This window comes from Panthera tigris, chromosome F3 (assembly GCF_018350195.1).
Source record: "Panthera tigris isolate Pti1 chromosome F3, P.tigris_Pti1_mat1.1, whole genome shotgun sequence".
NCBI classification, from domain to species: Eukaryota; Metazoa; Chordata; class Mammalia; order Carnivora; family Felidae; genus Panthera; species Panthera tigris.
In genome coordinates, this window is record NC_056678.1 from 41,627,967 (window position 1) to 41,653,888 (window position 25,922).

At 41.8% G+C, this 25,922-nt stretch overlaps 1 protein-coding gene across 2 annotated transcripts in view; it reads right to left on the minus strand.

The window, feature by feature from the left end:
- Window positions 1–2,605: 2,605 nt before the first annotated feature.
- The window catches only part of KDM5B (lysine demethylase 5B), an 80,891-nt gene continuing 57,574 nt past the window's right edge, over window positions 2,606–25,922 (minus strand). Inside the window, exons 17-27 of one of the 2 annotated variants that reach the window (XM_042976880.1) lie at window positions 24,677–24,827; window positions 24,405–24,519; window positions 23,373–23,728; window positions 22,169–22,307; window positions 17,560–17,739; window positions 16,764–16,922; window positions 12,046–12,531; window positions 10,487–10,598; window positions 9,225–9,379; window positions 7,377–7,697; window positions 2,606–2,749 (exon numbers count right to left, since the gene is read on the minus strand). In XM_042976880.1, coding sequence (XP_042832814.1) covers window positions 2,711–2,749; window positions 7,377–7,697; window positions 9,225–9,379; window positions 10,487–10,598; window positions 12,046–12,531; window positions 16,764–16,922; window positions 17,560–17,739; window positions 22,169–22,307; window positions 23,373–23,728; window positions 24,405–24,519; window positions 24,677–24,827 — 2,213 coding nt within the window. In that variant the 3' untranslated portion in view covers window positions 2,606–2,710. Of the gene's footprint in view, window positions 2,750–2,951; window positions 6,844–7,376; window positions 7,698–9,224; window positions 9,380–10,486; window positions 10,599–12,045; window positions 12,532–16,763; window positions 16,923–17,559; window positions 17,740–22,168; window positions 22,308–23,372; window positions 23,729–24,404; window positions 24,520–24,676; window positions 24,828–25,922 lie in introns of those variants that run through there. The other variant, XM_042976879.1, reaches the window with a different exon arrangement.

The window sequence follows — 25,922 nt, forward strand, 5'->3', positions numbered from 1 at the left end:
CTGGCCTTTCCCTGTGGTTGTCCCTTACATTGTAATTGCTGCACCAAGGGCCTTTGTTCCTAACTCTGTCTTTCCCTTTTTCCTTCGGGCTTATAAACCTATTCAAGAAACAGGCAAGGTGGTGTGCAAGAAAGGACCGGGGCCTTATAGTAAAGATTGCCTAAACTCACTTGTTGCCCTCCTGGCCAATCTAAACAGGACAAACCCACATCCAGGCAGGAAGATCCATGGCATTTATGGAAACCAAGTAGTGCTCTCTGGTGGTCATGCCTGGAGTGGCAGCCGAAGTTGCCGTTAGTAGTGGTTGGGGCAACGTGTGTCAGAGGTAAGACTGGAGTCTGAGAGCTTTCAAATCCAGGCCCACTGTCTTATTCCTTCTTCAAACCCTCTTCTCCTTTGCTTTCTGGATACCACTTCCCTTGGGTTCAGCTAAGTAGCCCCACTCTAAGCTGTCCTCTCTTGTTCCTTGAAGCTCAGTGGGGTGGCAGTGGAATGGAGCAGCAATGAAGAGAACACTGAAACAGGCTGGGCACTCCCATCCACCATGATCTCTGCCAGATCATCTTCCAAGGCATGTATACAAGAGAAAGGCCTGTGCCCAGGATCTGCCTCCCCGTGAAACTGCCCAAGGATACACAGAGCTATCTGGTAGGGCCAGCACTGTTACAGAACATAGGTTATTGATCACTCAGTGTCTGTAGGGAAAAGGAAATGTTGGGGCATTTCTGCCTATTCGGGGGTGGCCATTTCAAGGCCAACAATGGCTGCTGGATTTCAAGTCATATCTAGGAAATAAAAGTCTCTCACAATCAGGGCTACAAATGACCCACTGGGGACTATAACCCTAGGTCACATTTGCACACTCCTCTACTGTGTGGGAACGAGAGAAAGGTGGGGGCCGGGACAGGGGGTGAAGCAGGGTAACCAACCCCAAGAGCCAATATGCCGAGTCCTTTGAGACCCCAAAAGCCTTAGACTAAGAACCAACAAACCACACTGATGGATTGGTTCTTCCTTAGAATATGGAGGCCAGAAGTCTCATCACATTCCAAAGTCCACTCCTCCTAGGACTGACCATCTCTTTAGTTTTCACACCTGTGAAATGCGGATACTTGCTGCCTACATCACCCTGAGGAAGAGTGACCATGACAGGTAATCAGTCACTTAGCATTAAAGAACAAAAGGAACAAAATTCCGACTCTTGGTTATCAGTTCAGGTTTTGAGCTCAGGGTCATGAGTTCAAGTCCTGTGTGGGGCTCCCTGCCCAGCAGAGTCCACTTTTACAAAGTCTTGCAAGAGCTGGACCAAGGGACTTCATAGTAGACAATCCTAGACCAACTCTAGCTTTTGCTAAACTTGACATTCATTCTGTAAAAGGCGCTGATGGTCTTGGCCTGTGGGGTCCTGGGAATCTGCTCTCTTCTCATCACCTGTAGAGCAGTATTTGTTCCTAATTATATACTTGCTAATTTGTTAATTATGTTTTAATTATTACATAAACCTACGAATTGTGCAAAAATAATCTGTATAAAAACTAGATTGGGGAGGTAGGTGCCTGGATGGCTCAGTTAAGCGTCTGGCTCTTGGTTTTAGCTCAGGTTACGATCTCATGGTTCATGGGTTCGAGCCCCACACTGGGCTCTGTGCTGATAGCACAGAGTGTGCTTGGGATTCTGTCTCCCTCTCTCTCTCTCTCTCTCTCTCTCTCTCTCTCTCTCTGCCCCTCCCACACTTGCTATCTAGCTTTCCAAAAAATAAAAATTAAGTTAAAAAAACAAAAACAAAACTAGACTGGGGGAGGCTGATTGTCTCAGTCAGTAGAGTTCATGACTTGATCTCGGGGTTGTGAGTTTGAGCCCCATGTTGGCTGTAGATTACTTAAAAAAAAAAAAAAAAAAAGAAAAGCTGTTGAGTTGCTTACAAAACTTGCTATTAAACTAGGTATACTTGAAACTATAAATACAGACTGGAGGAAAAAAATACAGACTGGAGAAGAGTAAATTATCTAGAATTCTCGAGTCCCAATTCCTTCACAATGCCTAAATTCTTTATGCATTTAGGAAGAAGTCCAAGCTGGGGCACCTGGCTGGCTCACTCAGTAGAGCATGCCACTCTTGATCTTACTAGGGCTGTGAGTTTGAGCCCCATGTTGAGGGGTAGAGTTTACTTTAAAAAAAAAAAAAAAAAAAAAATTCCAAGCTAAAAATCGTAGGTGCATGCATCATGACTATTGTGAATGAAGGCCCTTGCCTAATTGTCCTCAATTTTAGTTTATTAACTGAACGTACGACAAGCTAACTTAAAGGTACAACTTTTCATACTTAACTTTTTGATTGTCAAACTACTTGTCCCAATCATATATAAAAGGGGCTTTCTTTTAAATTCCTGCTAGAATTTTGGTCCGCGAGAAAACACTGGCATGGGCCGACACAAGGAGTCAGTGCTTTAAGCTGCACTCCTCGCGAACTTCTTGTTGGGTAAGTTTTCCAGGAGCTAGGGGTGTAGGTGTAGGTGTGCGGGGGGGGGGGGGGGGGGTGCGCACGCGTGTGTGTTGTTTTTGTGGGAGAGGGTGTCTGTGGGCATTTATTTTAGAGTAAATAACTTGTTTCCTTAGAAAGGCAACTTTTTAATTTCTCTATTTTTCCATCCCAGGGGAAACAGAAAGAATAGTCCTTTGGCCTCCACTCACCTGGAACAGATCAAATGACATCACAATTCCATCCCTCCATCGCAATGCAGCAGGTTATCCTGAAAATAAAAGACATCCAAACTCACCATGTCCCAGCCCTTCATCCTGTACAATTAACCCAGAGCCAAAACAGGGAGCTGGATGATCACTGGCTGGCTTTAAACATTCCATTAACACTGATAAAAATGTAAAGATGTGTTCCTATGTAAGCAATCGTGAAACATGAAAACTTGTTTACATAAATTTGGAAGACGTGAAATATACACTTTACAAATTCTTTATGCTCTCAAAATGGATTTACAACAGTATTACTTTACACAAGATCCTACTTTATACAATGTTTTGTTTAGGCAGCTTGTCATTTAACATTTCTATTACAAGTTATACGTGGAACCTCTGAGAGAGAGATGGGAGGCTTGAGGAGCCACATGCAAGGGACTGATGACAGGGGCGGAAGGTGTGAGGCCATCACTCTGGTGCTCAACTAGAAGCTGAGAAAGGACTCCAACTCGAATATGGAACTGATAAATAAAGGCACTGGCATCTTCACTGTTTTTCTCAGCTCTTCTTCCCAACAGGCAAAGTTTCATCAGAAGGGGGTGTGTTTTCTGCACCATTACGGCAAAGACCTTTTAATTCAGGCTGATGCCCAGCATAGACTAGCACAGTCAGTTGCTGACTGGCAATGGGTAATGATTCTTAAAATACTTGTTCAATTCTATCTCCTGTCACAGGTATGTAGCATCTCTAATCCCTTCCAGTCTGTGTTATATGGCAGGAAACCTAGGCAAGATTGAGCCCAGAACACCCATGGGCACTAAATACCAATCAATGCCTGATCCAAGCCAGAAGTGGGTCTTAATGGAATGCCAAATACCCACCAATACTATATATGAAATTAAGAAGAAGAAGAAGAAAAAAAAAAAAAAAAAAGAGGCAGACACCCATTTCCAAAGGGCCTTCAGAGTTCAATGGAAAGTACAAGGCAAAACCAAGTTTTACCCTCTTCCAGGTAGGCATCCACTCTGTTCTCAGACTTATCCTGCACAAATACCCAAAGGGTAATGTTGCTTTTTATGGTGGGCAGAATAGCAAATTAAGTGAATCTCAGATACTTCTGCCAAAACATAAGACCTAAAATCTCATGATCTTTACACTTTTTTTTTTTTTTTTTTAAGCTCCATATGGCAGAATGAAGCAGGAAAACTCAGGCTTTTACCAACCTCCACCGCCATAGCCAGCATCTCTGGCTTTAGGCTAACCCTGAGATAGAACAAGGACTCCCACCTCCCAGGACACTGAAATGAAGGTGTAAATAAGTCCACCTCCTTTATGGCTAGTCCTCAAATCACACAATCTTTCTCCAGGCTAGACAGAGCCTACATACAAGCAAGCCCTTTCTTTATTCCATATAAGAAATCCCCTAGAGGCTGATTTGGAAAGAAAAAATAGAAATACAACACACAGTCACCGGGATAAGGCAGGGCACCCATCCACCGTTCGGTGCCGAGTTCACTAGACTCCTTTACCCTCTTGGCTAGGGCTCCGTCTAACAGCCCTTCCTCCTCACACCTCATGCAGCGGCAGGACTACGGAGATGAAACAGCAGTTTCTCTGTGTGTCTTATCTTCTTTCTCTAGGTGCAGATATTTCTCTAGGATGCAGGCCGGCTTCACAGCTCATACACAGTAAACATGGCTTTTCGGTAACATCACTTTGTAGTTGTTCTGAGTACTTAACAGAAGGCATCAATTAGAAAGTAAATGTACCTCTGTTCATTTACCACGTTAGCACACAAGGTAGGAGGAATATTAAAAGAGACTTGGAAGACACCACCCAGGCGTTGTCATTTACCAGCAGTAGAATTTGGGGCAACTGACACTCTAACTTCAGTATCATCATCCTTTATAAAAAGATCAGTGGTTCCCGCATGGGGGAAGGGGGGACAGCGCGGATGTTAAATACACACATTCTTGCCTTCTCCCCCTAACTCAGAGAGGCAGAGAATCTACCTCACTAAGAATGCTATTGTCAGGGATTGTGTACAACCCAAAGGTGAGGAAGAACTAGCAGGGGCATGGGAGGTGCACACCCAGATGGGCAAAAGCTCTCTAAAGGCAGAGGCTTCATTTTAGCCGCAGTGTCCCCTTTTAGCTTATATTCTCAATGGAACTGGGACAGTTGGCATCCTGTCCCAATGTCAAGGGGTTCTAAGAATTTGGATACTTAAAAAAGGCCACACCACTATTATTCCAGATTGTACTCTGGAGATTTCTTCTTCTCTGTTGGCCCCAGAATCCCCATCAGACAAGGAGAAACATCACAACAACTGTGGGAAAACTGCAGACAATTACAAGTCATTCTTACAAGAGATTTAATTATTTGAATTGCATAAAAGGGGGTAGTACATTTAAATCTCTGCTACATCACAGACTGCTGTTTTGTTGTTTTATTAAAGACCCACTAGTTCTACCCATCTCCAGGTTTATGGCTATAGAATGTGGGGGAAAATATTACTAACAGAAGGAGAAAAACCAAGCAAGAGTCTGCTCTGTTCACCAGAATGTCTTCTCCACGGCAGAACAGAGGCCTTTAAAAAAAGAAAAGGAAGGGAAAGGCTATGGACTACTGACAACCAGTAATAACAGCTAGAGTTGGAAAGAGACAGGGAAGGAAGTCAGGGACGCAGAGCCTGGGTGTCACAAGCTCTTGCTGTCCCTCAACCCATATTTTTGCAGCCTTCTGTGAGGATCATCTTCCTCAGATGCTCTTCTGACATCTTAACCCAAAACCCAGTTTCCCTGTCAATTCAAATATAACAAAGACTTCATTTCCACAAGGAAGACCGATTTGAGGATTGGAATGATTTGCCACCATTCTGAAAAGCTTATTTAAAAACAGCATGGCTTTAAAGACAAGTTCTATTCCATGGAGACTGGGTGGGGTTCTTTATTAGTGGAGACTGGAGGCACATGGCCCGCCAAACAGAGCAGGTTACAAAAGAATCGTCCACTGCTACTGGGGCCTAGTTGGGCAGAGGCAAAAGCAAGCAACCCCCCTCTAGTTCTTCAAAGCCCACAAGGTAGAGGGGCAGGAGAAGCTGCAGTCTAATGGCTCTAAATAACCAGCATTTAGTGTTAAATTAGGACCAAGGATTTATTCCACAATATAAACTGCAACATTTGATACAAGCTACCAAAAAAATAAGGAGAGGAACGAAGGGGCAGGGAGAAAGCCAAAATACAGCTGTGGCAATGACTTACAGAGCAGTCTCTTTTCTACATCACTAGTTCATCAGTGACACTAGAAACTAGACATTCGTGTTCTGTACATCAACCAAATGCTAAAGCACCAACACACTGTTTGGAAGTTTGTTTTGTTTTGTTTTAATTCCAGCCACTGAAACCAACATAGAAGTTATTGCTTAGATAAATAAACCTAGTCTACCAGGAAAAGAAAAGTGGATAAAGAAACAAACAAAAAACCCCAAAAGTGAAAAACTTAAGTTCCCCAATATGGTAACAGAGTAAACAAGAGAGAAATTCCTCAAATGAGGATTTACTGGAATTTCTGGTGCCCTTCTGGGCACTGAAACTGAGTTGGACTCTTAAGCCGGTAAATCCCAGACAGAGGTAAGATTTTAATGCTGTACATGAAAAGGTGCAAGCTCTAATGCCTTCCAAATTGGTGGAAACCCCTGCAAAAAAACAGTCAGCATTTCAAACCTCAACAACCACAAACAGCTCTTAAGGAAAAAAATACAAAAAGTGTCAAAAATTTTTTTAGTTGTTTTTTTCTTTTTTTCAAAGAGTTCTGGAAAAATGATCCCGTAAGGAATAGAAATAGCACCGTTTACAGGCTGGTTTGAATACCAGTCCTGTAGCTTTGCTGAGAAATTGAAGAAATCTTCTTGGTTGGAGTCCTGAATTACGTTAAGTGGTTGGGGGCGGGGGGGGGGTGTTTTGTGTGTGTGTGTCTGTCTGTGTGTGTGTGTGCGCGCGTGTGTGTGTGTGTTTTATTTTCGGCTTGGTGCGTCCTTCACAGTACAGCGCACACAGATGTAGTCTTCTTTCTCTGCCATCTCTGGAGAAACACCAACACAGACCTGATGAAACCACTGATTGCAGCTGCCATCACACTGGACCCAGTCCACCTGGTTACAAAGAGCAGGGAGATGGGGTTTTCAGAGGAAAAAATGTGATTCAAAATTGGGCAGGCCAGCCTCAAGATATTCAGGCCGTTTGCCACTAACGGCCACCGTCCCACCACTGGGACCTCTGGCACAACAGCTACGCCACATGAGTGTAGCTGGCCCACCAGCCAAAGCAACCAAGTCAAAGCCATTCTTCAAGTCGTGACTGCTTTGGGGTTAAGACAGCGCCGCCCTGTGATAAGTAAGCAAAAGGGCATTACATCAGCATCCCTCCCACCTTCTTAGCGCCGGGACGGTGAAAGCTGGAATAGCAGGAAAAGGAAAAAGGGAAGAATAAGAGTTTCTTCAAGAAAAGGGAGAAGACCCAGGAACGATGGTAAGAGCAGAGATATCAGTGGGGGAGGGCTGAGCAATCCATTCAGATCAGCTCAAAGCAGATAAGCAGAAGAGAAAGACCCAGCGAGATGAGGTGTAGCTTACAGGGTTTCTGAGTTAAGGGAAAGCACGTCCTCTATGGCCCAAACCTCACTGACCTCATCTCCTTCTGGCTGCAGGCAGCTCACAGCTGGGCAGATGGCATCTTCATCCTCAGAGTCCTCCTGTTCAGAATAGGATGTGTCTGAGGGCAGGGAATGAGTTTCGGCAGAACGGACTAATTCATAGCTACGCTCCCTCTCTAACTTGAAATTGTTCATGTCCTTGGAGTGGCTCAGTTTGATTTTCTTCTTTTTGGGGGTCCGCATGTTTTTAACTCGATCCCACCGATCACTGGAGAGGCCTTCTCTTTCCAGGCGTCTCTTCAGTTTTCTCTCAAGACTGTTGATTCCATCTCGTTTCCCACGGCAGCAGTCATTCTGGGTGGAGGACGGACAAATTCAATTTCAGCCTACACTCTGCCCATTACTCAAACTAGTGAAATTAAGTGTCAGCTGTATGAGACACCAGATGATCTCCAATCGACATTAAAAAAAATACTGCATCCTGGGTCACCTGGCTGGCTCAGTCTGAAGAGCATGTGACTCTTGATCTCAGGGTTGTGAGTTCAAGGCCCACACTGGGTGTGGAGAGGACTTAAATAAATTAAAAATGCTAAAACAAACAAACAAACAACAACAACAACAACAACAACAACAACAAACTGCAGGGCACCTGTGTGGCTCAGTCAGTTGAGCATCTGACCTCCGCTCAGATCGTGATCTTGCAGTTCATGGGTTCAAGCCCGGCATCAGGCTCGCTGCTATCAGTGCAGAGCCCACTTCAGATCCTCTGTTCCCCTCTCTCTGCCCCTCCCCCACCTGTGCTCTCTCAAAAATAAACATTAAAAAAAAAATACCGCATCCTAACAAACTGCCACCACCTCCCCTCACGTCCTGTAGGACAACCTGTTTGAGTTAACTGACTTAACCGTTAGTGCTATCAAAAACAGTGGAAAAAGAAAATGTTAAAGACATGATTAGCTTTCAAATTAGCACCAGGAGATGGACAGATGCCTACATTTTTCTTTTCGCCAAATCTGTTAGTGACTGACTACTATGCAGTTTCTAAGAGTGTATGGTTGGTTATCCTTTGCCCTACAGACTTCTCAGGAACCATGGAATACGTTCCTTCTTTAAGGATATACATCCCCGTCCCTTACAGAAATAAGGTGCATTAATTGAACACAATCAACAGTGGTACTACAACACTACTATTTGGTAGCATCACGAAAACTAAAATTCTAAATGACATCGTCCTCGTGCTGTCTTTAGTGAGATTCTTCCGTATCCTCACTAGATTCTCAGGAGCTTTCAATGTCACAGGTCAGCTAGCTCACTAACAGAAACAGCAGCATCTTCACATGCTAAGAAACAAGACATACATGGTATCTACCCCTTCAAGTAAGTCAGCACTCAAAATGGGTCCCCTATAAGTCTGGTGACCGAGTCCTCACCCCATCTGTCCTGTTCGGGGTAGAGCAGTGAAAGCATCTGTTAAATGTTAACTCCGAGATATTCTTTGAATTCTGAAGGCTTTATACCAAAAGGCCTTCCCAGCTATAATTACATTTTCATCTCTACAGTATTTCTCTGACAGGAAAAAAAAATAATTCTGCTTCTAGCTATCATCACATGGAGATGAGGAGAAGCACCGGGCTAGAAAGGAAAAAAAAATGTCATAGTCACTTACAAAACAGCACCAAACTCCAGGATGTGAGCCCCAAGTGATGCCTAACACCTATCTGCTCTTTGATGGCCTTAGGAATGGGGTTGTGAAGTAGCGTTTGCATCCTTTTCTGGATCAAAGACAGCATCTCACTCACCAAACTATTTAGATGGGATGACACTAAGAATCAGTCTCCCCACCCCAGACTGCCTTTCCCAGCTGCCCATCAGACAACCCACCTTCTCACCGCCGGGTCTAGCTGGTGAGCTCCGGTCAGTTTGCTGAGCAGGGGTCGGCTTTGCAAGTAAAGTCTGGTAAAGTTCCTGAATTTCAGGAAGGGATACCTGGAGCAGCTGAGCTTCCATCAACAGCTCATTCACTTCTGGGCTAACACCTGTGAAAGATCACACCAAAGCCTCATGACAATAAGACAGAGCGTTTCACACGTCACTCAGATCTGCAAGAAAAGCAGGACCACCCTTCATACCACTGCCACCCTCTCCTTGTAAAATTATGTTCAACTGAAGTGAGGTCTGCTCACTGTGACTCTATTTGAAATAGAGCCCAAACTCGGTGTTCTGTCTTCTGATTGCTAGGGAAGTACTAATTCTACACCGAATCCCTTCTTCCCTTACTTATTGCTAACACAGAAGAGGTAGTACCTCTGCCAAGATAGCTTTTGCCCTCAGGGCAGGGCATAGGCAATCTGAGCTGATCGAGTACCTCCAGTCCCATTACCAAACACCTGCTGTGCTGGCAGGACTAAGGAGCCGGACTCCAGCTGCAGCTTTGGGTGGAACTCATGGGGCAGTCTTGCATAGTAAGTACAGCTGACCCTTGAATAACGTGGGAGTGGAGGGTGCTGAACCCCTGAAAATCATGTGTTACTTTTGACTCCCCCAAAGTTTAACTACTAATAGCCTAATGCTGATTGGAAGCCTTACTGATAACATGGAACAGTTGATTAACACATCTGAGTATGTTTGTGTATTATACACTGTATTCTTATAATGAACTAAGCTAGAGGGAAAAGAATGTTAAGAAGACCGTAACGAGGAGGAAATACATTTACAGCACTGGACTGTATTTATTGAAAAAAGTCTGTATAAGCAGACCTGTGCAGTTCCAATCCATGCTATTCAAGAGTCAACTGTATAAGGAAAAAGGGAGGCAGGTTTCAAGTATGGATTATCTCTAAGTTCCCAAGGGAGCCCATGACTTAGCATCTGACTGAAGTGACTGGTATTTAAATGTCAGTTGGCATGGGATTAACCCTTTCATCCCTGAAAACATGTATGAAAGACTTTCTCTATTTACTTTGCATTTATAAACCTTCAAGCATGATCCTTCTCTACCTTGCAAATACAGAGTAACTCATATCTGACATTTGAGGATAAAGCCTTTTTTTTACATCTGAACATCTATAACAAAAACCTACTGCAAGATCACTTATTACTATCCAGTCCTAACAATAACAACAACAATAATAATAAATACAAACCATGGAGGGGGATACAACTTCGTCCAGTAGAGAAGGGAGAGTGTAAATATGAGGTTCTGTTGTCCCAGTCATCAGGCAAGGAGAAGGATGTTGTGCCAGTGGGTTGAGATCCCTAATGGAAGGAAAACATTTTATAGTAAGGCTTCTTCAGGATTAAAAATTCTCCCACCAGTCCAAGGAAAGTAGTTTGGGTTATCAATTAGGAAAACAGGAAAGAAAGTCTTCCCAACTGAAAAGTCTCCAAGTATCTTAAATTTAGCCACATCAGCTCATATCCACCAATCCTTCAGTCTTCCTGGTTTTACTTGGACTGATTTCAGAGAGGTCAAGAGCACCATTGGGAAATAAGTCATTTTCTTTGCATGAGAACAGATCATACCCCATGTAAGTCTCTTTTTTATTCCCTGGGTAAGTCTCCTAATGAAGACTGTAACACAAGGAACACAGACGTGTGCCCCTTTGAGTAAACCAACTGAGGAACTGCCAGATCTCATGCACATCCACCTCCATCCACTCTTCAGTGTTTATTAAAGAAGCTAGGAGAAACACTCCTTTGACCATGAACTAGTAAACAAGTAACAATTGTGTCCTCTCCCTTTATTAATAAAGGTAAATCTCTGGTGTATCTTGTGTAAAGAATCTCCACTGTAGGTTGGCCAAATAACCTCAACTCATCTATGCACAAAAATTTAATTCATCATTTGCTAAGTGCCAGGTACTGTATTTTAAAAGCCTGGAAATTACCAAAAAAAAAAAAAAAAAAAAAGGAAACCAATATGAGAAAATAATTTTTTGTCCTTATCTCTGATCTGCTTAACATGTAATTCTTATACTTCATGTCTGTGTTAGTAGCACAAGGGAGCTGTGAGTCCCTGCCTGAGAAAGCTGCACTATATCTGAAAGTCATCAGGTCAAATTTCTATGAAGGTTGAATACTGCCCTCTGATTGTACTTTTCTGGTATCTTCACATTCTTTTCCTGTAGACACCTTCTACAGAAGAAGACAAAAGACTCTGCCCATCCCCATGGTGGTCAGAAGAATCTGGCTTTTGGCAGAAAGATCACAGATGGTATGAAACCCACTGCCTTTCCTCTGAAATGACATGGTACTCAGACACTTCAAAACCTGTTCCCTGTTCATGGGGCAGTAAGAGACAGAAGGCAGAAGGCACCTTCCCTTCTACCCAAAGGCTTCCATGAGAGGAAGGGGGAGGGGGGAAGACAGTTAAGCAAAATTTTAATTATAAAAATTCATACATATTAAATACATACCTAGATTCATACACACGAATGGGAAAATTGTAGGTATATGTGACAAGGTGAAATCTGCTCTACAGAAACAGACTGCCTCACTGAGAGACAACTTCTGACTGCTAGGAGCAGAGGAAACTAAAACAACCCATATGTAGGTACACACACCCCTCCAAGAGGGGAGCTGAAAAGTGAGTGCTGGTTAAGGGATCACCAGGAAGAGCAGCAATACCAGAGCTGAAGGTTCAGGGAAGAGGTTCAGGGCCAAGCAGATTTCCAATAACCGGCAAAGAAAACTTCAGACTCACCTTGCTGGTCTCTGACACTTGTCCCACTGAGGCTTGCCATCTGCTATACAACAGTCCTGAGCCCACTCGATCTTGCACAAATTTGAGATTCCCTGATGAAAGCAGTTGCTGGGCTCTGTGTTGCCAGTTCACGGTTCTTTCGATCATATACCGAAGTGCATCTCCCTCGGGAAGGCGAACTCGGATACGCTGCAGGGAGGCCAGCAGGGGCAGAATTTTCTCTAATGGAGGTTTCTCTGACCTCCGACAATGGGGACAAAGCCAGATTCGGGGGCTTTGCGAAATACTGGGTACTGCCACACAGCTAGTGTGGAAAGCATCCCTGCAGAGTTCACATTGGATCATAGGGGCAGCTGGGGCCTTCTGACACAGGCAGACTTTCAGCTCCACATCTTGGACAGGTGACAGCAACTTCCCTTCATTGGCTAGTCTGAGAGACTGCAAGGCTTCCATTTCCCTTAGGCGAGCTTCCCCAAGTGTTGCCATCTAAAAAGGAGTTCACGGTCAAGGACAATGCCAGAGGGAATTCAGCCCACTCCTAAAACTCTAGGGTCCCAAAGTAGATGATCTGCATTTGAATCCTGGCTCTGTCACACTGACTGGTGTAAGCGACCCTGGGCAGTGTATTCCATTGGACTAAATTTTCACATGTCTAAAATGGAGTAAAGCCCACCTCACAGGGCTGCGCTGATGACTAAATGAGAGATGTGTGATAGAGTGCTCTCTGCCAGGCACACAACCAACAGTGTGAGCAATTACACCGCACACACTACTTCCTGAAAGTCCAACTTCCCTGAGCATTTACTTCCTAGAAAACTTTCTCCTGAAAGACACGGGCTTTCTTTCACATTCTACACGTCCTGATTGCTGAGGTTCCCCATGTTCGCATAGCTCCAATAGCTTCTGTGTTCTTTTAGAGAGGTACTTTAGATGGAAAAGTTGCTAGAGTAGCGACTACACAGTGGTAACTGAGGTCTCTATTTCTTGGGGGGAGGGGGCAGAGAGAGAAGAGAGAATCCCAAGCAGGCTCCACGCTGTCAGCGCAGAAGAGCCCGATGCAGGGCTCAAACTCACAAATTGAGAGTTCAACCAGAGCCGAAACCAAGAGCTGGAATGCTCAACTGACTGAGCCACTCAGGCGCCCAAGACACTGCCTGCTTTGAACTTTGCATACTGTACCTTTCAGAGTCTAGTGTATGCCCATTTAGAGGATCTCTGGCTTAAAAACTCATCCATTACCTACTTGATTTCATAGCAGAACACTGAAAGAGATGCCATTTGCTCTCCATTTCTTTTCTTGTTTAATGTTTATTTATTTAATTATTTTGAGAGAGAGAGACAGAGAGAGAGAGAGAGCTAGCAAGCACGTGCACCAGAGAGGGGCAGAGAAAGGAGGAGAGAGAGAATCCCAAGCAGGCCCCACGCTGTCAGTGCAGAGCCCGTTGTGAGGCTTCATCTCACAACTGTGAGATCATGACCTGAGCAGAAATCAAGAGTCAGACACTTAACCAACTGAGCCACCCAAGTGCCCCTGTTTGCTCTCCATTTCTAAGTTAGAAGTCACATAACCCACATATACTACCTGTACATTGTTTTCGTCTACAGAAATTAGAGAATTTTGAAAAAATATACCAAAGGTTTGTTACCTAATTTATTTCCACATCTTTTTGTTTCTTCCTTAAACATTCATTCATACATTTTCTTCTCCGTTCCAAAAAGGGATAATGGAGAGTTCATTCTGGCCTTATGACTTAGGGCACCTCATCTGGCGAATCATGATGGGTCTGAAGTGGGTGGGTGTGATAACTGGGAATGGTTTTAACTGTGACAGGTTAACATTGCAAGGAGCTGGGAATAGGACTGGGGAATGGAGTGGCTCCTGCAGCCTATAAGTTCTGTTTCTAGAGGGGAAAGTGCAGTTTTAAAAATCTACAGTTTCCCCCTATTTACCTGTATTTGTCTATCAGTGGAGTGCTAGAGGACTGTGGTCCAGCCTTTTATTGGGGAAACCCAGACTATTAAGTTCAAGGTGGTAAGGCTAACTCTTGTTGTAGCTAATGATTTTTAGTTTATCACATTTAGACAGCTTTTACTTCATGGTTCATAAGGAATAAATCTGTAATACCTCAACTTGTTTATGTTTTGGACTTCTTATATAGTAGGTGCTTAGTGCCTTCATGTAAAGATTCCACTTATGGACATATCATAAATATTGTTCAGAAATATGTACAGTATCACTTCAGCTTTCTACTGTGAAGTTGATTCTGTTTATGTGTATTCTCAAGTCATGTAAACAGGTTAAATGAACTCAGCACTTTCCTGTCACACGGCTCTCATTTTAATAGAGAGGAAAGACTTTACGATTCAAGTACACCTGACACTCTGCAGAAAAGCAAGCTGCTATCGTCCATGCCCTAATGAGCTTATTTTACAGCATGCACACATGTGTGCACGTGTGTGTGTAAGAAAAGTGGTTTCTATTTAATTATTTCATGAGGGACCCGGTTTCGTTATCTACAGTGGCTGTGTCTAGCACAGGTATAAGGCCTTAATGTTAAAGACAGTAAAAGACCTGGGGTGCAGAGCCTGCTTGGGATTCTCTTTCTCTCCCTCTCTCTGCCCCTCCCCTGCTCGCATGCTCTCTCTCAAAATAAATAAATAACTTGAAAAAAAAAAAGCCAACAGTCAGTATCTTTACAAAAATAAACCACAGAAATAATAGCACCTTAAAAAAAAAAAAACAGAATGATGCTCAAGCAGCAGAACCTGATTAGAACCTGACTCAGTATAGGAATATGCCCTAACTAAGGAAGTCTGTGTCAAAACACACAAGTCAAGGCAATCCCATGTCCATCACCAGAGAAGTCAGGCAGCTACAAAGGAACAGACCAGGGAGAAAAGTACCCTAGCCAGAGACAGAACCCTTCTATTCTAGTCGTAGCAGCTACAGTTCTGCTCTACCATGGGCATCACTTTGTGCTACTTAAAGCCTCCAGATGGGACTACATCCAACCAGGGAGTTTCTGTACAACAAAGAAAACCAGCAACAAAATAAAAAGGCAACCTACAGAATAGGAGAAAATATTGGCAAAGCACATATCTGATAAGGGGTTAATATCCAAAATCGATAAAGAACTCACACAACTTAATGGCAAAAAGCAAACATGGGCAGAGGATCTGAATATTTTTCCAAAGACATATAAAGATGACAATAGGTACATGAAAAGGTGGTCAACCATAAAACTGCAAATCAAAATCATAATGCAAGATCATCTCACACTTATCAGAATGGCTAGTATCAAAAATACCAAGAAATAATACATGTTGGTGAAGATGTAAAGAAAAGGGAACCTTTATGCACTGTTGATGGGAATGTAAATTAGTGCAGCCACTATGGAAAACGATACGGAGGTTCATCAAGAAATTAAAAATAGGACTACCATATGATCCAGCAATTCCACTTCTGAGTATTTATCTGAAGGAAAGAAAAACACTAACTCAAAAATATATCCGCACCCCCATGTTCACTGCAGCATCATTGTTGTCTTGCAGCCAAGACATGGAAGCAACCTGAATGTCCATCAATGGATGAATGGATAAAGAAAATGTGGTATATGTATACACAATGGAATGTTATTCAGTCATTAAAAAACTAAAAAAAGGGAAATCTTGCCATCTGCAACATATAAATGCATTAGACTAAGTGAAAGAAGTCAGAGAAAGACAAATATTGTATGAATCCAAACAAATACCCAAACCCACAGATAACGGAGAATAAATTAGTGGCTGCCAGAGGCAGGAGGTGGGGAATGGGCAAACTGGGTAAATGCAGTCAAAAGTTACGGATTTCTAGTTATAAAATAAGTCCTAAGGATATAAGGTGCAACATGTTCACTATAATTAATACTGCACTGTACCGTATCCTTGGAAGTTGCTCAGAGAGTAGATCTTTACAGTTCTCATCCTAAGAAAAAACTAACTTTGTATGGTGACAGATGTTAACTAGACTTACTGTAGTGACCAATCAAATCATTATGATGCGCACCTGAAACTAATACATGTCATTTATAGCTCAACTAAAAAAAAAAAAAAATTGTCAGCATCCAAATCACATCTCTATCTTTCGTCCCGATACTATCGCTCACTAAACATGAGCTTCTTAGAATGATACCATCTTTGAATCAACAGTGCTTACCAAATGCAGTTAGACTCAAAGGTATCCAATACACTTTTAAGTGTATTTTTTAAGTATGTGTGTTTATGTGTATGTATATATATTTATTTACTTACTTAGTAAGCTCTACGCCCAACACGGGGCTTGGACTCACAACCCCAAGATCAAGAATCACACATGCCACGGTCTGAGCTGGCCAGGCACCCCTGCAGTGTACATCTTGTTGTAAATTAGTAAGTTGGTACTGAGGTCTCACTTATCTGTTCACCCTGACATCCACAGTCAGCATCCCTGATCAACTCACAGGCACTGACAAGACTGAGTCTGCAAAACTCAGACTGGGAGGCCCCTCTATCTGCTGCACCTCTACACATCTTCTATTCAAAGCTTTTACATTTGATAATTTCAGAAAGCATTCTTGGTAAAACGGAGTGCTCTTAAGGTTATTCTTGTACATGTCTTACCAATATTCCTGTGCATAAGAAAAGGTTAGCAATCATCCTCTCTAAGCAACAGAGAAAGAAGAAAAAGGCCCGCTACGTACAGCCGAAGCAGTCTCTTTGCTTTCAGTTAAAGCTCTCTCCAGGTCGCTCAGACTCTCTAATTTGGTGCTTTTCTTCTTTCCACTTGGCAAGGGCTCCTTTAACTTTCTCTGCTTCCTCTTCAATCCCAAAAGCCCAATGTCACATCGAGGACACAGCACCTAATGTGGGACAAAGCACAACCACCAGTAAAATGGATTTCAGATAAAGCATTAGGAAGTCCTCAAAGAAAAGCCTAAGCAGTAGAAATGATGTAAATTTCTTCATATCTAACTTTTTCTTTGTAACATGCTGCTCTGAAGCCAAAAAACTCTCCTCTTCGAAGAAAGGGAGGAATTTCACAAAAGATTGACTTTGATTCTAGGTTGGATTAAACAATAAGTTGAATGTGAAATATACCAATTCCAGTCATAATGCACTACCAGCATCAGCTTAACAAAAAATACAAAAAGTACAACTATAGCACTTTATGAAAGGTGGATGAGATCATTTACAGGATTATTAAATGCAAATGGTGAAGCATGGCCAAGGTTAAAAATCCAATTTTAACACAGATTAAGGAACTTCAACGAGAAAAATGTTCTTCTTTAGCCATCAAATGCTATCCTAAATGTAATTCAGGTAACATTTAAAGGTTATTTCACTGGAAGTTTAGAAGAATCTCCATGGCTCTACTGAAAAAAAATAACTCATAGAATGACAGATCAATTAGTGATGCCACCTTTGTGAGGGAAGGGACTGCATGTTCTACAAGCTATGAGATCTAAGGTCTTGTAGAAGGGCTGGTTGAAAACTTACCTCTAAAAGAGAATATGGAGAATTCTCAGTCAAGAATGTATTAGCAGCACATTCTTTCCAAGCCTGAACCTCAGCTACTAGTAATTCCAGTCTTGGTAAAGAATTCAGATGTACCGGGATAGATCGGCCTCGTGTAACAAGTTCTATGAGTGTGTCTAACACTGGCACACGTCCTCCAACCTAGTGTATCAAGAAAAATTGTAGCATCTTAGAAAAAAGAACACATCTCTGTGAAGTAGGAAAAGCACGATTCAGAGGAGGCCTACATTTCAACATGTTAAATTCATAGATGTTGATGAACAAAACCTCCAGCTGACCAACAGTGATGGGGTTAGGGATGACCTGTGCTCCTTCACTTAACAAATAGTTAAAGACCTAGTTTGTGCTAGGTCCCAAGGATACAACTATGAACATGACATACACTATGATGATCCCTTTGTTCTGACTTCTTATGCCCTTCTAAATTCACTTGTCATCTTGGTCCCTACAGATAGCCTGAAAAAAATTCAACAGAAATGTAGACTTGCAATAACTAACAGGTTTTCACTAACAGTACTAACAGTACTTAATTCCAATCCATCCAATGATAAATTAACTCAGTATAAATCATTCAGAAAACTGGGGTGCCCAGGTGGCTCAGTCAGTTAAGCAGTCTGAGTCTTGATTCTGCTTAGATCATGGGCTCACAATTCGTGAGTTCGAGCCCCACATCAGTCTCTGCACTGACAGCACAGAGCCCGCTTGGTATTCTCTCTCTCCCTCTCCCTCTGCCCCTCCCTGCTCATGTACACATACATGCATGTGCACTCTCTCTGAAAAATAAATAAACTTTAAAATTATTCAGAAAACTAAAATGAGGTGAAAAGTCCCACTGCTTCTCAAACTTTACTATGTGTTAAGAATCATCTGGAAAGCTTATTTAAACAGTTTCCTGGGCCTCATTTCCAGATATTCTGATTGAGGTCACCAGGGAAGAGTCCATGAATTTGCATTTCTTAACAAGCTTGCAGGTGATGCTGATGCTGTCAGTACTGGGACTCTGAGAATGAGATACCCAAAGTGGAAGAATAAAAGCATTAAGTTGCGGGGCAGGGGACATTGATGTTGCTCTAATACAATGGTAAATCTTAGCATCACTAAGTAAGTCATCCTATGTGTCTCCTAATGTGATACAATACAAAGTATACAAATATCACCTGATATTCCAATATTATTCTAAGTAAAAAATATTTAACTTGAATCCATTAAGGCTAAGAAATTAACTTCCAATTTACAGGAAATACGGAAGATAGAATACACCACAAAGAAATAACCAGACAAATCTAGAAGATAGAACTTACCATAAGATAACTGTTCTAGACACTGACATGAAAAAAAGTAGGGTAGGGAGGAAAACACTGCAAGATTCAATTAGGTGCAACATGTGGTCATGGACTAGATAAACAACCAGAAAGGACATTCTTGGGAAACATGGGGAAAACTAAATATAGACAGGAAGCTTGATGTTTCACTGCCTTTTTTTTTTTTTTAACGTTTATTTATTTTTAAGAGAGACAGAGTGTGAGCCGAGAAAGGGCAGAGAGAGAGAGACACTGAATCTGAAGCAGGATCCAGGCCCTGAGCTGTCAGCACAGAGCCCAACATGGGGTTCGAACCCACGAACCACGAGATCATGACCTGAGCCGAAGTCTGGTGCTTAACCAACTGAGCCACCCAGGCGCCCTGATGTTTCACTGCTTTTGGTATTTATTCTTACAGGACTGGAACCGTACGGACAAAATTGTTCTGGTGGACACTTAAAAAAGGTGACTCACAAATTATATGCTATCTTATAGTATTCAATTTAGAAATAAATGGAATACCTCCTGTGTATAAAGCAGAATACTGGATAACATTGTAAAATACATAATTCACTAAATATGAAAAGGCTCCTTGTTGTTAGTCACACCTCTCCATTATGTCCTTAAGTATATGATGCAAGTAAAGATCAGGCTATTATTTCAGGAATGGAGCAAAACTTACTTTTTGCCCTTGTGGGCACTACTGAAAACACAGTAGTAAGTAACATATACATTACAAAATATGAACAGAGTATAAGACTATCCAGAAATATGTCCTCTTTCTGATTTCACATGTTTATCTCTTCTTAATTCAATGACCTCACCTTACCTTTCTGGCTGCCATCAATCATAAGTGAAAAGGGGGACCAAAACTAAAACTAATCACTATAGTTCCAACCATCATTAACAAGAACCTGCATCTAAAACTCCCACTAAGGCCTGTTTCGGATTCTGTGTCTCCTTCTCTCTGACCCTTCCCCGTTCATGCTCTGTCTCTCTGTCTCAAAAATAAATAAACGTTAAAAAAAAAAAATTTAAAAAAAAAAAAAGGGGGGGTGCGCCTGGGTGGCTCAGTTGGTTAAGCGGCCAACTTCGGCTCAAGTCATGATCTCGCGGTCCGTGAGTTCGAGCCCCGCGTCGGGCTCTGTGCTGACAGCTCAGAGCCTAGAGCCTGTTTCGGATTCTGTGTCTCCCTCTCTCTGACCCTTCCCCGTTCATGCTCTGTCTCTCTCTGTCTCAAAAATAAATAAACATTAAAAAAAAAATTAAAAAAAAAAAAAACTCCCATTAAGGAAGTTTATGTACACAGTAAATACTTCCCTTCATTTCTTCTTTGGCTAATTGGGGTCACATCTTAATTATGTAATAATATTTACCAAACAATATATCTTCTCTTCCCTTTTAACTAAAATAAATACCCAGATATTTTGTTATAAACATCTGGCTAAAACTGTGTGGTTTGGCATTTCTTATTAGAAACTGATCAATTAGCACTACTTAAAATTAAATATTCAGAAAACCAGATAGTATTTTATTCTTAGAATCCAATGGCTTCAACAAAACAGAACTTGAGACTCAAGAATGAGATAGACTAAATTTTTAAAAACCTAGCCCATTAAATAATTCAAAGGTCTTTTTTCTCAATAGGTCCATTATTAGACTTACTACTGATTTACAATGATTACAGAGATAAAGGAAGACACTCCCCACAAACTACTTTTCGAATGAAGTTATCCAGCTGAAACTGGGTAAATCACAGAATGCATTTTGTCTGTACTTTGATAATGCTACAAGTGAATTCAACTCTTTTTTTAATATATAGGCAACTCCTTAAATATAACATCTAACATTGGACCACATATATTTGGTGCTAATTACTATGGAGAATTACTTTGGAACTTGTTAAGTTTCATTTCTTTTGTAGGGATCAGGAGGCACTTTTGTTTAAATCACTACTTGGTGAAAACTTCTGCGCCTTGGGGCCTAGTTTGGCTATGTAATCAAACAACCAGATTAACAAACCAACAAGAGACACTTGTACTCATCAAAGATTGAAAACTACCTTTCTCACCCTTTCACAAAGATGGCACCAAAGGCAAAAAAAAAAAAAAAAAAAAAAAAAAAAAGGAAGCCCCTACCCCTCCCAAAGCCAAAGCAAAGGCTTTGAAGGTCAAGAAAGCAGTGCTGAATGGCATCCACAGTCACACACACACAAAAAAAGATCCACAAATCGCCTACATTCCAATGGCCCAAGACACTGGGTCTCCAAAGGCAGCCCAAATATCCTCAAAAGAGCACCCTCAAGAGAATCAAGTTAACCACTATGCCATCATCAAGTTCTCCCTGACTACCAAGTTAGCCATGAAGAAAATAGAAGACAACAACACACTTGTGTTCACTGTGGATGTCAAGGCCAACAAGCGCCAGATCAAACAGGCTATGAAGAAGCTCTAGGACACTGACGTGGACAAGGTCAACACACACTGATCAGGCCCAATGGAGAGAAGGCATATGTTTGACTGGCTCCCGACTATGATGCTTTGGATGTTGCCAACAAAACTGGAATCATCTAAACTGAGTCCCACTGCCTAAATCTAAATTTTTTCAGAAAGAAAAGAAAATTAAAAGAAAAGAGAACAAGAGAAAAGAGAAGAGAAGAGAAGAGAAGAGAAGAGAAGAGAAGAGAAGAAAAGAAAAGAAAAGAAAAGAAAAGAAAAGAAAAGAAAAGAAAAGAAAAAAGAAAAGAGAAAAGGAAGGAAGGAAGGAAGGAAGGAACTACTTTTCTTCCCACAAGTTCAATTTTAGTTTTTCTTCAATCCTCTACCAAGTACTCAAGTTTGTTAAGAGAGGCTCCCAAGTTCCCAGAAAAAAGTTGGTTGAATTATCTAAACTTTAAATATTTGAGCCAAATGGTCAGGGTAATAGGTGGTAGGTAAGTACACCTACATAAGTTCCAATACAATCATGGCGCCTGGGTGGCTTAGTCAGTTAAGTGTCCAACTTCAGCTCAGGTCATGATCTCACAGTTTGTGAGATCGAGCCCTGCAATGGGCTCTGCAATGGTGGTGCAGAACCTGTTTGGAATTCTCTCGCTCTCTTTCCCAAAATAAATAAATAAGCTTAACAAGTTTGACTATAATTATTAATTTGGCCAACCAAAAACACTGAATCTGTGTGGTGAGATCCAACATAGTACCCTTTACAATTTTTCAATTACTGTTCTTCTTAGATGCACTTACACACCCAAGACAGTTTTTTCTTAAACCAACCTGCAGGGCCTCTACATCCTGAAGCCAGTCCCTGGCTCTCTGCACTGAGTCTTTCAGAGCCGCACCATTTGGCAGATAAGCGGGGATCTCCTCAATCTCCTTAACTGCCGTAGCAAGGCTAGTCAATGAATGCCGAGGTCTACAAAAATGAAATATAAGAACTACTTAACATGTTATATGGTGGTTCATTTTTCTTAAGGTTTCCTAAAGAAACTAGAAAAACCATTTCAAAGGAAATTCAGTATAGCAAATACATTTTTTCAAATGTCAATAGCTACTAGATATCACAACTTAACAAAAGTTTCAAATGTCTGCATAAAACTTAAGAGCATCCTAAGATAAAGGAAATGACTCGGTAAAGCATTTAAGTTCTACTTATTCTTGATTTTATGCTGGTATAACCACGGACTTTTCATTTGCAGATGGTAACTTAGTGATAATTTACTATGTTTTACTACGTATACTGTCAAGACTCATGTAATTTTGTTAGGAAAATTTTAATTCTCTAGGGTATCAACACACCAAAAGCACAGCATCAAAAAATGTTGTGCTCTCTGCTCAACGACCACTATTTTAGGGTTACAAAAGAATGTCTACAACCATGAATTTTTTAACACTGTCAATTGGACCAACGAAGATGTATCAGACAGAAAGCAAAATTAGGGAGGGGCTGATCTTTCTCCACTCAGATGATTTGCCTGAGTCCAATCAAATCTCTCAAACACAGATAAGGTGTCCTGAATTACTAAGCCACAGCACAAATGTACATTCCCACTCCTGTTGGCAATTACTGGCACTACCTTCATTTTACAGAACAGTGCATATTAACTCTCAGACATTTCAAAAAACTCCTTGCGTTCTTATTAACTGCGGATTTAAATAGTTTTCCACGTAATTGTAAAACTTTTATTCTCTCAAAGATGGTTTCATCGGCTTCCAAAAAAAATTTCATTAAAACAACTCTATAAAAGGCAAGTCCATATGAATCATTCACTTCACAATCAGTAAAGAAGAAACTAGGATTCTTTTACCCGAGTTCCAAAGCAGCCCCAAATACCTCCACTATTTTCTTTTCTACGTGTATTCTACACGCACAACCGTAGCTTCTGAACACCTGTCACATGCCAACGACTGTGCTCTATTGCTCTAACATGGATATTATTACCCAACCCTCCCCAAGAGAGAGGTGAGTTTGCTTTTTCACCTGGCCTTGAGAAGACTCTTGGCTTTGTCATCCCAGTGCTCTGACACCGTAAGCAGCTCCTGAAGCCGGGCCATTGCTTTCTCCACTGCTGAATATGGGGCTAGACCCACCCCTAGGTCTATGAGACGTCTCATATCATCTAGTGTAAGGGAGCTGGGGTCTAGGCAAGCTTGTTGCACCTCTTCTAGCCAGCGGGCCTGCTCCAGACGGACACGCATCTCAGCAAGCTGTGGAAGTTCAACATCAAATTCAAAGCTGACATCTAGCAAGTCTTGCAGCTCAGCAGCACTGGGCATCTCCTCAGAAAGCAATTTCTGGCTATGCTGTTGGAAATCTTCTACACGATTCAAGAGATCCTAAAAAAACACAGGTTGTTGTATAAAAATAGTAATTTCAGTAACTGGCTTCTTTCATACTTAGAATCCTCAATACATATTCAATGTGATGCTCCTTCCATCTCATGCGATTTTATCAATAACATGGATAAATGACATAACACATAAGCCAACTGACAGCTAAAACTAGTGACTATCACAGACCTTTTACCAACTGTGAGGAGTAGCAGGTGGTCACTTTCAAGGTAAAAATTTCCAACTTTATTTCTCCTGTGTAGACCTGTTATAACCTCTTTATACACACACACACACACAACACTCAAGTAGGTTATTACAAACATCTGCAAAGAAATGTACAAACTAACCACCCAAGATGACTTAAGCATGTCATCTGAATTTATTTACAAAATAGAGCAAAACCTTGGATTGCGAGTAACTTGCTCTGCGAGTGTTCCGCAAGACGAGCAAACGTTTCTAATAAATTTTAACTTCTTAAACGAGCAAGGTCTTATAACACAGGTAATACATGACGCCAAATGTCACGTGATCACAACTGAGCCAACGGTTCTTGAAAATCGCTTTGATATGTAAGCGTGTTAGATCACAAGCATGTTTCTGGAACGAATTATGCTCGCAAACCAAGGTTTCACCGAATAGGACTACCAAAGTACTTTCCCACAGCTCCCTCTATAGTTACCTTTAGCAAAGGCGTTTGACTGAGGACACATGGAAGAGCATACAGTTGTGTCACAAACTGTCTGAGTTCATTGACTGTCAATTGATTTTGGGATTTTCCTCCACCAGATCGGTATCTGTAAAGGCAAAGGCCCGAGGAAGCCATGAGGACATAATATATTCACCATTCCCCTATTCAGTGTCACAGGAATACAGGACAGAAGGAAAAAACAATTCACAACAGGTTGCCAAGTAGAGCCACTTAAGAGTGCAACCTCAAACAGAAGTACATACCTAGTTTGCCTTTTGCCATTAAGCAGCTGCTGAGCGACAGAAGCACACTTCTCCGCGTCCTGTGTGACTAAGCGAAGGTGGCGCAAAAGATCATTGTCTGGGAATTTCTTCATTTCCGATTCCTCAATTAAAGCCTTAAAGCTCACAAGGCCTAATAATAAACAAAAGGCCATCTTTTCTGTAATCAGTATGTTTATACGAGTGGTATGAAACACAGAGGAAGGGTTTGCTTTTATCAGTTATCTAAAATACTTGTGGTGTTTTAAGACATTAACAGATTTGTCCATCTCATTTTTATTTTTTGGCTGAAGGTAGAGTGTTTTTATTTATTTTTTAAGTCTCCTTTATTTTTAAGTAGTCTCTATGCCCAATGTGAGGCTCAAGCTCATGACCTAGAGATCAAGAGTCACATGCCCTTCCAAAAGAGCCAACCAAGTGCCACCTTTAACACTGGTGCCAGCCAGTGTTAGAACACTTTAGAGTGTTTTCACAAGTGCCTAGAGCTGCTCTTCAATATGGAAATGTCTAGACCTGAAATGTTTAAGATATGGAAAACAACAGATTTGTCAAAACAGAGCAAAAGCAGATTCTTATTGTTACACAGACCACTCCTGTCTCCTGCACTTGGCAAGTATGCAGTGTGCTCAGAGAGAGTGATACTGAGACCTTCCCCTAAGTAAAAGAAGGGCAGATTTACCTGTTGGGACTACAGAAAGGAAAGAAAGTGAAAACACTCTGAAAGAGATGGCGGGGAGGGGGTGTGCCTGGGTGGCTCAGTCGGTTAAGCGTCCGACTCTTGGTTTCCACTCAGGTCATGATCTCACAGTTTCGTGAGTTGGAGCCCTGCATCGGGTTCTCTGCTGGCAGCACAGAGCCTGCTTGGGATCTTCTGTCTCCCTCTCTCTGTGCCCCTCCCCTGATCATGCTGTCTCTGTCTCTCTCAAAATAAACGAACTTAAAAAAAAAAAAAGAAAAGAAAAGAAAAGAAAGAGATGGGAAAGGAAGTAGTGACTTTCAAGGTAGTAACAAGAGACAGAAACTTTGACTTTGATTAGCACTAAAATGTGACAAACTAGGGGGGTGCCTAGATGGCTCAGTTGGTTCAGCATCTGACTCTTAATCTCAGGGCTCTGAGTTCAAAAGCCCTACGATGGGCTCCACCCTGGGTGCAGAGCCTACTTAAAAGAGAAGAGAGGTGGGGGCAATGATAAACCAGAGACCCATAACTTAATAACATGCTACCTCT